Source organism: Falco cherrug, chromosome 13, assembly GCF_023634085.1.
Source record: "Falco cherrug isolate bFalChe1 chromosome 13, bFalChe1.pri, whole genome shotgun sequence".
Taxonomy (NCBI): Eukaryota; Metazoa; Chordata; class Aves; order Falconiformes; family Falconidae; genus Falco; species Falco cherrug.
This window is the reverse complement of record NC_073709.1, coordinates 3,411,817-3,424,397: the sequence shown is the minus strand read 5'-3', so window position 1 is coordinate 3,424,397 and position 12,581 is coordinate 3,411,817. Positions and strand designations below refer to the sequence as shown.

Genomic DNA, 12,581 nt, shown 5'->3' with positions numbered 1-12,581 from the left:
GCCGGGAGCGGCAGGCGCCGCGGCCCGCCCGCCCGAGGGGGAGCCGGGGGCTGCGCGGCCTCCGCCCCCAGGCATCGCCCAGCCCTGGCCGGGCACGGCCTGGCCGCGCTCGGCACCGCCCGGCCGCCAGCGGCACCCGCCGGGCCCTGCTGTAGGCCGCGGGTAGGAGCCAGCAGGGCCTCACCGCGCCCTGGCCCGCCGGCCAGGCCCTCCCCTGGGGAGCCCCCGCAGCCGTGGCGCATCACCCCTGGCTTCTGCTGGAAAACGCGCCGGAGCACACACCTCCCGCTCACTGGTAGTCCCCCCCGCCTCGACAGAACGGCACCTGTATGCAGGCACGGCCCCAACAGCTGTACGAGAACCCCATTCCTAACAGCCTGCCAGTCTCGAGATGTAAAACAAAAGACGCACCATGAAAAGGTACCAGCGCTTCGCTGGTAAGGCAACTACAGCTCAGGCAGAATTGGGGCAGTTGGAACCATGTGGTCCAGTCAACAGCAGCACCCAACACTGCGTTCCCCGGCCTTTGCACTGAAGGAACTTCCAAAGGTCTGAAACCTTGTTTCTACCGAAAAGCCACAGGACTGCTTATGGGGCTACAAACGTGCACTTTGTGATCTTAAGGGGTGCCAGGCAGGTTTGGTTTTTTTCCCCAAAACTGTTTGAACTTCTACAGTTCAGCAATATAGTTGAAAACCAGCAGCCTGCACAGCGTGCAGTAAATCCTCCAGAGCAAAGCAAGAGCACATCCTGTCAGGCGCAAGGAAACACTCTTCCAGAACACGCTAGCAATGGGAGGGGAAGAAGGAACACACTACAGCTATCTCCGCAATTCCTTGTCCAAAGCGCAAGAAGAAATTCAAAGTCCAAAGCACAAGCATCCTTCGTGTAATTTGCTCATTTATTCTACCAATGCATGCAGCTATTTCACCACTTAATTGTCCCCAGTTCTTTTTTTCATGTGCACACTTTCATACCGAGATCTGTCACTCGTTACAAGCACCTGTAAGGTATGCTGCTTAGCAGAGAAACAAACACATCCAGGAACATCGTGTCACGTTTTTTGCCAGTTTAATGTATCGGCAGCACTCCTTGGCCAGGGCAGAGCAGCGTATCTCTGTAGCAGACCTAAAGCAAGGCAACACAGACAACCTCGAGAAATACAGAAGTATGTTTGGTGTCATCGTTCCTGCATCCTCAGTATGTTGTTAAGTCTCCCACAGTTCAGGATCTTGTCATCTAAAGGACAGAAGAGAGTCCCCAGCATTCCACGGATGCCATCCTTTTCCAGCAGCGCTTCAACATTGCTTTCACCACCCCTTTTCAAACTAGCTCCGACGGCAGTGTGGGGCAAAGCCAGTTCTGCTCACAGAGTGTCCACCCAGGTGGGGCTCCTGGAGGGGACAACCAGAGGATCGTGTTGACTTCCTAAACCTGGCGAGGCTGCTCGAGGAGACAACTGGAGGGTCACGCTGACCTCCCAAACCTGGCGAGACTGCTAGAGGGGGCAACCGGAGGGTCACGCCGACTTCCTAAACCTGGTGAAGCTGCTGGAGGAGACAACCGGATGGTCGCGCTGACTTCCCAATGCTGGCAAGGCTGCTGGAGGGGAACAGCCGGAGGGTTGCACCGACCTCCCAAACCCGGTGAGGCAGCCGGAGGGGACAGCCGGAGGGCCGTGCGAGGGCCGGGAGGGCAGAAGGCTCCCGGCAGCGCGGCTCCCCCGGGCTCAGGCCGCCTCCAGCTGCTGCTGGGCAGCGGCGAGGCGGCGCTGGAGGCGGCGCTGGCGCCAGCGGAGGAAGCGGCGGCGGGCCCGGCCCGCCTGCCAGCCCACCAGCACGCCGGCGGCGAAGGCGGCCAGCAGCGCCCAGCGCACGGCCCGCGGCCGCAGCGCCTCCAGCGCCATCCCGGCCGCTCGGCTCGCGCCGCCCCCGCTTCCGCCGGGGCGGGGCCGCTAAAGGCGGCGGGGCCGCGGGGCGCGTCTGCCCGCGCCATGGCGGAGGCGGCGTCGCAGGTAGCGGGGTGGCCCGGCGGGGGGGGGGTCCGCGAAGCTGCGCCGTCCCTCGAGCCCTGGGCACGCTACAGAGGCGAGAAGCGCCCCGAAGGAAGCCGCTTCGGGTTCTGCTCGGAGTTCGTTTCAAGCTCCAGCACCTACTGACCAGCTGCACTTCTCCCTTTTCCACAGGATCTCTTGCTGGCAGCAGCATTTGTCTCTGATGCGCAGTACAACAGAAATATCCCTTTTAAAACCTCCCCAGAGGCAGTCAGGTAAGGAGTTCTGCGTGCCCGCAAACACCCGCGCCATCACCTTGGGGCAGGGCTCTGTGCTGGTCTCAAGCTGGGCGGGGGAGAACCCACTGCAACTGTGTCAAAAGAGCAACAGCCAAAAAAGGTGAAGGGCAAGGCGGGAGACCTCGGGTTCTCCAGCTGGATGCTGAGAACGTTGGGTGGGCAGGATGCAAAGAACTAGATTTAAACTGAAGTGTGTGTGTTAAATGGGGCTCGGTGCATCTGTGTGTTGAGGATGGGACAAGAAATAAAAACTTGGGTTTTGTTGGAGGGAAAGAAAAAACTTTCAAGCTGCAGCGCTCTGTGGGGATGAAGAGTTTTGGAAGCTTGGTCAGCCCTCACCAAGCTTGGGAGGGCATGCTGGAGCGTGGCTGTGCTGGGTGTAAGAGGCAGGGTCTCGGTAGCAGGGGGCTGCACAGCTGGCCTGTGTGGGAGAACAGCCCTGTCCCAGGCCATCGCAGCTGTTACAGGTTGGCTTGGCAGCAGGTGACACCAGCCCAATGCAACACCAAAACTTCGGCTAATCAAAGGAATGTATGGCACCTCTGCTCAGGTGTGCTTCAGAAAGGGTGGTTGCTGCTAGCTAGGGGCAGCAGTAATTAAAAGGTTACGTTAATTGGCAATAAGTGCCCTGAGTCAAGAACGTTTTTACCTGCAGTGGTGACTCTCTTTGCTTTTAGTTGCTGGCAAGAGGCTGAGCAACTTCAGAGAAGTGACTTTTCCTTCAGGTTGGGGCTGCTTTAGGCAAACGCCTGCCACGTGTAAAACTTAAGAGAAAGTGGCTAGCGTAGAAAGGAAAGGTGATACAACAGACTGCCAGCAAAGCGGTGGGTGAGCATTAATGGGTCCTGTAGCCCTCCCCACAAAACCCTTCCCTCTTACTTCTTGTGTCTTAGCTAATGAAGTTTCTTGGACATTTTGGAGATGCAAGTATAGTTAAGTATGTTTGTTATAAAGGATTTGAGCAGGTTCATGCTGTTGCATAGTTGTGGTGCCTGTCTGATTCGGAAAAAAACTGAGTGTGTGCATATAATCTTGGTGTGGTTTAACCCTAGCTGGCAACTAAGTACCACACAGCTCCTTGCTCACTCAGTGACACCTTGGTGGGATGGGGAGGAGAGTCAGAAAAAGATAAAACCTGTGGGTTGAAATAAGAACAATTCAATAATTAAAATAACAACAACGATAGTAACTGTAAAGAAGAGGAGATGGAGAGAGAGGAGTAAAATACAAGGGAAAAAGAAAAAAAGCAACAAGTGATGCACAATACAGTTGCTCACCCCACGCTGACTGATGCCCAGCCAGCCCCCAAGCAGCGATCGGCAGGCCCCAGCCAGACACACACCCCCGCACCCACCCCACCCCGGTTCATATACTGAGCCTGATGTTCTGTGGTATGGGACAGCCCTTCGGCTCAGCTGTCCTGGTTATGCTCCCTCCCGGCTCCTTGTGCACCTCCTCGCTGGCCAAGCATGGGAAACTGAAAAGTCCTTGGTTTAGAGTAGGTGCTACTTAGCAACAACTGAAACATCACTGTGTTATCAACATTATTCTCCTACTAAATCCAAAACACAGCACTGTACCAGCTGCTAGGAAGAAAATTAACTCTATCCCAGCCAAAACCAGGACACCTGCCCAAGTAGGCTTAGTATAACTAATAGAAATTATTAGGTTTTACATGGTTGTGTCTTGATGGTGTAATTAAGGGGATAATATCATGTCATCTGTGTAATTGCCTGCCCTGTAGTGTTTATGCAGGTGGTTAATTGGCAGCTGAGGTGACTCTTTGGCAATGTTGGCAGGGTTTTTTTATTGGCAGGGAAGCTACATGCTCTATAGAGCTACTCTGCATCTCCCTAAAGGAGCCACTGTTGTATGCCATAGTGTGAAACCTCCTGTGGGAGGCTGAGCTGGACATGTTCATGGTTTTTGCTAGCATTCACCAGAGGTTTTGCTGCTGTAGGAGTTAGAGTGCTGCTTGACCTGTGTATGAAAAAAAAAAAAAAAATTGCTGTGCAAGTCCATACTTCTCTTTGGTGGCTCTTCTTATCTCTTTGCTTTTTAACCTGAAAGAAAAAAGGATGCTAGATAACTGATCAGACTTAATTTGTGTGTCCTGTGGATACCTGAGCTTAGCAGAAGTTTGCACTCAAATTAAGGAACAAGGTAATTACAAAAAGGAAGCAGCTTTAGCAAATCTGCATGTTGCAGTCCTAAACTGAACTGGAGAACACCTGTGTTGCACCTTCCTGGATTTTTTTCCTCCCTGAAAGGGAGTATGGCATCCGTTGGCTATGATGCTATAAGAAAGGGCCAGGAAACAAATTGCCAAATCCCTGGCTGGCAGAAATTGTGCTGCTGTTACCCTTCTTCCTCCATGACTCGTTGGGACAGTGTGCGCTGTTCTTCCAAGATGCGTTTGGTAAGCGCATGGGTATGTGCACTGAGGCCTTTATTTATGGTGCCACTGCCTTCTTTCTACAGGCTTTATTATCTCTATAACCACTGGATTATGCGAACAGCCACCTACTTCTTCATCTTTCTCAACCTGTCCCTTGCGGTGTTTGAAGAACCTGCTGTGTATCCGCTCCCCTTCCTGGTAAGTTTTCAGCATAGGAGCAGCAATGCAGCCAGCATTGCGTTGCTTGGTAGAGCAAGCAAGGGTTTCTTGCTTGAAACTAGTTGTCAGAGGTGTTGGGAGATAATTGAGGTTGATATTTCCGTTTATACCTTTGCTCTACTGAAATGGGGACAAAAAAGAGCATAGAAGTTACACAGGGACTATGGGAGCCATCGTGGCTGTCAGCAGTGGCTGATGTGACTGCAGAAAAAGTCACATTGCTTTTCTGCACCTCAGAACAATTCCAGCCTTCTGTGTGATCTGAGCCCAGTCCTCATGTCTGAAGGCAGAAGTGGAGTGTTGCCCTTAGGACTGACTTCTCTGTAGCCTTTGTTCATTCAGCACTAGTGTGTTTGTGAGAGGTGTGCTAAGCAAATACAAATTTACAGGCTTTAACCTGCCTGTGGCAGGGAATTTCACAAAAGGAAGCCTGAAGCTATGGCTCAGTGCCAGATACATGAGCCTGTGAAACAGTCGACAGCAAAACCTGCTGGAAAAACTTTTATACTGACTCTGCCTGTACCCCAGCCTGAACATCCTCATCTGTGTGAAAAGGGCTAGCACCACTCTCAGTTGTCCTGACTTGGGCCCCTTCTCTCTCTGCAGGTCACTTCACTGGTCGAGGTGTTGTGCCTTCTGGTGTTCTTTGGCCGACTGGTACATTTTGCAAAAGTCACCCTTCGCAACGTCTTCTGGAAGGATACCAAGAACATCTGCATCATGGTTGCAATCCTGGTGAGTTAGGCCTAGGGGAGCCTCCAAGGTTGAAGTGGCTGATGCGGAGGTGGCGTTTTCCCCCTGTTGCTTTCCTGGTAACAAGCCTGATGTACAAGAGCCCTGGTCAAATCAACCAACAGTTGGGCCTGTTCTCATGAACCTGTCACCTGTGCGTGTCTTCTATCAGATAACCCTATTGTCATCACCATCTAGACACATCTCTGACATTACTTCTGGGAATTTTCCTTCTTTCTTCTACAGTTATCCCTAACAGACTTGACCATATGTGGGGTTCTCAGGATATACAATGTGAGGAGCATTCGATGGTCAAGAATTGTGAGGCCCATCTTCCTGATCAACTTTGCAGAGAGTCGCCAGGTAAGGAAGAGACCTGGTGGGATGTACCCCTGGTGCAGGATCCTGTTTTTAGACAGCCTGCTGCTTTCTGAGATATAGGGAATTTAGTAGAAAGGTTTTTGTGCAGAAGTGGCAGAATTCAGGTTCCTGTGAGTGAAGGTTTCTTTCAGAGGTGACCCAAAGCAATAATTTGAGACAGAAAAAAGGGTGCATTAGCACTGGTGCTGCTTGGGGTGTTGTGCAAAGCACTAAAGGGCTCCTGCCTGTACCTACGGGCTGGGTTATTGCTGTCCAAAACCCTGAGCATGCTTGGAACTAGAGGTTCTCACCAAACATGGTGCTGTGATTATTTAGGGAAGATCATGCTTAAAGCGTAAGACTGCAAGGAGAAGGAAGAATGTTTCTTGCAAGGTCAGCCTGTGTGCTGTGTTTAGTCCAGCCTGTATGGGAGGAGCAGCCTCTGTTTCCAAGCAGAGTTAGGTGCTGTCCTCAGGAGGTGTCAGCATGAGCAGTGCTGCAGATAAGAAAACTGTTTCTCCCTAGGTCAGGGACCAGGTTGCTTATTTCTGGAAGTCTCAGAGGTGAACAACCACATGTGTTGTGCTGTTCTCGGAAGGTGAACTTGCAGTCCAGATGGGTGATTTGGACTCTGATTCCTGTTGTCACAGGGAGATCTTTGCCCTGCTGCCCAAGACTGTTCTGGTCCTGACTTAGAAATGAATAAGCTGTTGTGGTATGGAGGCCTGGGGCAGGGAGCAGTTGAACTCTTGGGCTCAGAGTGTGTGTTTTGTGGCCTAAAGTGATGGGCTTCTGTCCCTGATCGGTCCCCTGCAGCAAGAGCATCTCAGCAGTGCGGCAGGGCCCTCTGTCCCTCGGTTAGCCGAGTTTGTGGTGGTGTGTGGATAGGATCTGCCCTTGTTGCATCTCCTCTGGGGAATGAGGAGGAAAGGCCTGATACCCTTGCACGGGTTTTAGCAGAACGGAGCTGGCATGTCTGGGTCAGAATTTCTGCCCTGTGACAGAAGTGTACCTGTGGAACCACTTTGCTTGCCTGTCCCTGTGTAGGTGTGTGATCCAGGTGGGTTGATAAGGGGGAAAGACAAGTAGCACCTTGCCTCTAAACACTTCCTTTCTCCCTGGCAGATTCGGAGAGCCTTCCGCAGCATCCGCAACACACTGCCAGAGATCACCTACGTCTTCTTGCTCTTCATGTTTAGCCTTCTCATGTTCTCCCTCATGGCCTTGAAGCTGTTTGGTGAGAGGTGTGAATATTTCTTTTGCTCAGAGCTGGATGGGAAGAATGTGTGTGATACTTTCGGGCAGGAGAGAATCTGGCAACTCCAAATGATTACTAGTGAATACAAGCACTGCTGATATGTGTAGTTCCTGTGGTGCGATGTGATCTCTGTGCTTAACTTTGGACTGTCCTTTTCCTTCTAGGAATCTCCAGACAGCAGAAGGTATGCCGTATTTCAAAAACTACCTAGAAATTGTGTTTGACCTCTATGTGCTGGTGACGGCAGCAAATAGCCCGGATGTCATGTAAGTATGCTGAGCTTGCAGTCTTTCTGTTGTGAATGCTGGTGCCCCGCTCCTAGTGGCAGGATCTCTGGTTAGAACAATCCTGTGTCTTGCACAACAAGGTATTTCAGAGTGGCAACAGGGCTCTTACTTTTTCCAGCCTGCGAGGGTTTCGTGAATTCTCAGCTATCTGTTGTATAAATGGCTCTGAACCAGGATCTGAGGTTAGGAAGACTTCTAGAAAATCTGTATTAAAAATCCTGCTTTCCAAGTGACCCAGTTTCCAATGAAGGCTTACACTATAGCAGGGGTCCTCAAACTTTTTAACCAGGGGGCCGGCGCGCGGATGAAGTGGCAGGAAGCCATCTGCGACTGCTTGGTTTCCCCCCCCCAGCCCGCGGCGGAGGAGGGCGGGGGGGGTCTGTAAATACCAGGGGGCGGATTGAGGACCCTGGGGGGCCGTATCCAGCCCGCGGGCCATAGTTTGAGGACCCCTGCACTAGAGGGACAAACACACACGCTTTTGGATTAAAAGCCTTTCCTGGAAAGGAAGGGTGTGATTTAATCATCAGATGTCTTTTTCTTTCATAATATTTGCAGGGCTCTCTAGGCAGACTTTTTAAAATTTTCACAGCTGTGTTAAGCTTATGTGAGAGTTGGGCTTCACATCCTTATTTGTTCTGAGTTCCCATTTCGGCTTTTATTGTCAAGGTGCCATCAAAGAGGAAGGGCAGGCCAGGAATGGCACACTCGTACTGGAGATGTGCTGAACAGAACTGGAATGTTACAGGGGCCCTGGGCATTTAGACTGAGAAATGCCTCTAGTCTTCCTAGATTAAGTAGAAGAGGAGATCTGAGCGCAGTGAGGGTCTGGAAAGCCAGTAACCAGCTTCTGACTAAGGCATCACCTCAAGACTTTGCACTTAAATTTAGCCATGCTGACAGAAACTTCATGTCTGTGCTTTCTCTTCTGTATCCCTTCAGTCAGGGCCTGATAAACAGGATGAAAACCTAGCGGGGAAAAAAATGTTTTCCAAAGGAGCTAATCCAGGTTTTAGCTTGGCTGTTATCTAGCAAGTTTGATCTGCCTCTTGAAAACAGTACTTGGAAATCCATCTGGAAGATTGTTTTCTTATGGCTTCTTTTATTTTCCTGCTGGTCTGCCTAACATGTAGCGATCTCTCTGCTTCTTTAGGATGCCAGCATTTGACTTCAGCTCATGGTACGCCCTGTTCTTCATTGCCTTTGTCATTGTCAACACTTATATCTTCATGTCTCTCTTCCTGGCTGTTGTGTACAATAACTACAAAAAACACCTCAAGGTAATGTTTGGAGGGGGTGAGTTGCAATTGGTGACTGCCTGCTGTTCTGTATAACCTTGTAAGGAAATACCTGTTTTCAGTTGGCTCTAAGTGCACGGCACGCTTTTTATGCCACTGCGTGTGCCCTTAAAGCAAAGGGAACTTAAAGGGAGGCCAAATTAAATAGTTACTCTTTGCTGCTTCTGCTCAAACTGAGTAGGTGTGGTTTGGTACTTGTGATCAAAAGGTGAGAGCTGGGAATTCCTGAGTGTTCCCATGAGGGAACTGGCTCTTTCTCAGTAAGCAGGCTGCTAGGTCTTCCCAGAAGCTGGTCTCCTAAGGGTATAAGGTTCTTCAGCCTGCTTGTAATCATGTGCAGAAGCGGATCTCCACCCCTGTTCTCAGCAGTATTCACTTACGGATGGGAAGCATGTGTGGGCACATCCTCTTTGCTTCTGTGACCTGTGGACATGCAGATCCTGTGATCTTTACATCTCCTTCCTGTTAGGGACTATGCTTTGTCTTTTCTTCCGGTTTTTCAACGCATCTCCCAGCAGCAATCTGTTGATACTTCCAGTGTGCTGTGCAAGAGAGCCCATGGCTGCCTGTTAAATAGCATTTCTCATCATCCCCGCTGACTGTGCTGTACTCATTGTGTCTAATACCACTCCAACTGTGTTCCTCTGAGTCTCTTCTTGCATCTCTGTGCCATGAAAATAAGATATTTAAAAGCAAAAAGGGGAAAGGGTGACTGCCATTGCCTGAATCACAATAATCTCTCTAGAATGAGATCCGCAAGCTTGCTTACATGAAGCACCGCAAGATGATAGAGGCCTTCAACCTCCTGAAGGAAGAGGAGGGAGCACAGTTTGTGGTTAGAGAAGCCCGGTGGAAACAGCTTGTCAAACTGGTGGCTCCTGATACCAGCAACTCCCACCGAGAGCTGCTGCTACGCATTTCGGATGATGAGCAGAAGGGTTTCATAGGTGAGCAGTGGGTCAAGGGACTGGGGAGAGCCTGTGGTCAGGAGCCTGCTGCTTCAAGGGTTTTGGCACTGGGACTGGTCATTTGTAATGGACCCAGAGGGACTCTAGGCCCCTCTTCCTGCTTCCCTCTGGACTGCTTAAGTCCTGAAAGGTGTTCTTTCTGCCTGTGCTGTAGCCCACGTCATGTACACTGTGGGTGGCTCTTCAAAGCCATTTGAGATCAGGCCAAGCTCACCATGGCAAACAGGACCTCCTGTTGTCAGCACAGGGCAAGGAAAGCCTCCCTTGTTACCAGATTCTGCCAAGCAATGTGGCTTCCCTCACAGTCCTCTAGAGCCTCTTGCCCTGCTCCTGCTGGAGACAGGATATCAGGAGAGATGGGTCAGTCGTGCTAGTTTATGCCCATCCTGATTGTTAAAGGTTTGTGTTGGTTGTTGGCCTGTGGCTTGAGCCAGTCCCCCCAGGAATGGGGCACAGGAGCTGTTTGAGTACAGAGTGCAGCCTGTCCTGTGGGCACATGCATTGCCTGCTGCCATAAACAGATACTGAGTCCAGGTTGCTGCAATTCATGTGCATATGGGTTTGCGTTTGCCAGATGGTGTCTTTTTTTTAATGACAGCAGACTGATGTGTAGTGCTCTCCTCTGCTACAGACAAGAAGTCCTTTGTACAACTGGCAGATCTCCTCAACATCCAGGTGATTACTCTGAAAATACGCAGCCATCCGCTGGGGCAGTGGATGCCTCGTGTATACAAGTCAGCAGCAAGTCGGTTCCTGCGCAGCATGGTTAGGCACAGGTAAGCCTCTGCTGGTGGAGGAAGCAGCTCTTAACATTCAAAGGGCTGCAGAGCAGCGGTGGTGCAAGCAAAAGCTTATCTGGGTGTCCTGCTGGAAAGCACAAAGTGCGTTTAGGCAAACATCAGGCGTTCAGTTTTCAAGTGTTCTGTGGACCAGCTCTGATCTTAGGTGACCTTAAGTGTTGTGGAGAAGCTAGACTTGGCTGTTGGTAAGTCCATACCTATTCCAGTCCCACTTACTCAGATTCTTCATGTGCCTTGAAGGACCAGACTAAACGCTTCACTTTAAGGTGATCTTACCTCAGCAGTCTCTGCAGCAAAGCTGCATCATGCTGCTTCATCAGCTCTTACCGAGATGGTACTGTGAGCTAGAGCTAGAGATCTGAGTCTTCCCAAAATTGCAGAACTACTGAGGTTGGAAGGACCATCTAGAAACGGTCTAGTGTAACCCCCTGCTCAAAGCAAGGTCAGCTAGAGTAGGGTACTCGGGGCTATGTCTAGTTGGGTTTTGAGTGTCTCAAAGGATGGAGATTCCGTAACCCCCATATAACCTGTTCCAGTGTTTGACCATCCTCTTGTTTTAAAACAAACAAACAAAAAAACCTTTTTTTGTTTAAATGGAAAATCCTGTATTTCAACTTGTGCCCCTTGCCTCTTGTGCTTTCACTGGATACCACTGAGAAGAGTCTGGCTCCATCTTCTCTCCACCTTCCCATCAGGTATTTATGCATATTGAGCTGCCCCTTCTCCCCTTCAGGCTGAGCAATCCCAACCCTCTCAACATGTTAGATGTCAGACTATCCTATCCCCCAATTGTTTTTGTGACCCTTTGCACTCACTTCTAGTATTTTCATGTCTCTTGTACTGGGGAGCCCAGTTCTGAACACAACACTCCAAATGCAGCCTCAGCAGTACTGACTAGATGGCGGGGGGGATGACTTCCCTGGACCTGTTAACAGCACTCTCTAATGTAGCCCCAGGATGCTCTGGGCCGCCTTTGCCACCAGCAGTCATTACTGGCACATGTTTAATCTGACAACCAAGACCTGCTCAGACCCTCTGCAGTGCTGCTTTTCAGATGATTGACCTCCCAGCCTGCACTGGTGCCTGAGGTTATTCCTCCCCAGGAGCAGGACCTTGCGTTTTGCTTTGAACATGGTGGGATTCCTCTCTGCCCACTTTCCCAGCATGTCTAGGTCCCTCTGACTCCAGCACACCCAGTGGGTGTACCAGCCACGCCTCCCAATTTTGTATAGTCTTCTGGTTTACCCATCCAGCCTTTCTGCTTGGGAAATGCTGCTTGGCATGTTGGAAACACAGTAGCAGTCTCTAAGAGTTTGTTTAATACTGAGACCATTGACACTGGTGTACTTTGAAGGCTTGTGCTCTGTTTTCTGTTGAACTTCAAAAGCAAAGCTAAACTCTGCAGTAACTTCTCCTAAACTCTTACATTTGGGGAGAACTGATGGGTAAAGATAGTTTCCTAAATGGCAGCATTTAAGACAGGAAGCAAAGAACTTCTGAAATAACTGCGTAACTTTTACCTGTTTGGGTGTGGCAAACTGATATTTTTTTTTCTTCTTGCAGGGGATTTGTTTGGACTTACGACATAATCATTCTAATAAATGCTATCTTCATTGCTCTGGATGAGGAAACCCCTTATATTTCTTACGCGGAGTGGGTCTTCCTTGCTTTGTATATAGCTGAGATACTCCTGAAAGTGTATACTTACGAACCGAGAGCATTCTTTGGCAAAAATCAGTTCTGGAACTGGTAAGTGGGATCAATGTTTGTGTTAAAGATGGTGTGAAAAGTTGTGAGACTTTTTGTGTTTGTGTTCAGCTCCTCAAAACCTGAAAGTTTCTTGGAGAGATGGGCTGCTTAACTCACATGCCAGGGCATAACTGAAATGATTGGATGCATCAGAGGACATTGTGCTCTTTCGTGGCCTAATCTGGCTCTGACAGAGACTACTGTGCTCTGCTCTGCTCTG

The 12,581-nt window shown here is 50.2% G+C and overlaps 1 protein-coding gene across 1 annotated transcript in view; it reads left to right on the top strand.

Moving 5' to 3' along the window:
* Window positions 1-195: 195 nt before the first annotated feature.
* The window catches only part of BUB1 (BUB1 mitotic checkpoint serine/threonine kinase), a 35,639-nt gene continuing 23,253 nt past the window's right edge, over window positions 196-12,581 (top strand). The window contains exons 1-11 of the mRNA XM_055725706.1: window positions 196-2,014; window positions 2,186-2,268; window positions 4,774-4,888; window positions 5,516-5,644; window positions 5,888-6,004; window positions 7,127-7,245; window positions 7,424-7,525; window positions 8,700-8,826; window positions 9,590-9,791; window positions 10,444-10,588; window positions 12,176-12,361. Of these exons, the coding sequence (XP_055581681.1) occupies window positions 1,568-2,014; window positions 2,186-2,268; window positions 4,774-4,888; window positions 5,516-5,644; window positions 5,888-6,004; window positions 7,127-7,245; window positions 7,424-7,525; window positions 8,700-8,826; window positions 9,590-9,791; window positions 10,444-10,588; window positions 12,176-12,361 (1,772 nt within the window). The 5' untranslated portion in view covers window positions 196-1,567. The remainder of the gene's footprint in view (window positions 2,015-2,185; window positions 2,269-4,773; window positions 4,889-5,515; window positions 5,645-5,887; window positions 6,005-7,126; window positions 7,246-7,423; window positions 7,526-8,699; window positions 8,827-9,589; window positions 9,792-10,443; window positions 10,589-12,175; window positions 12,362-12,581) is intronic.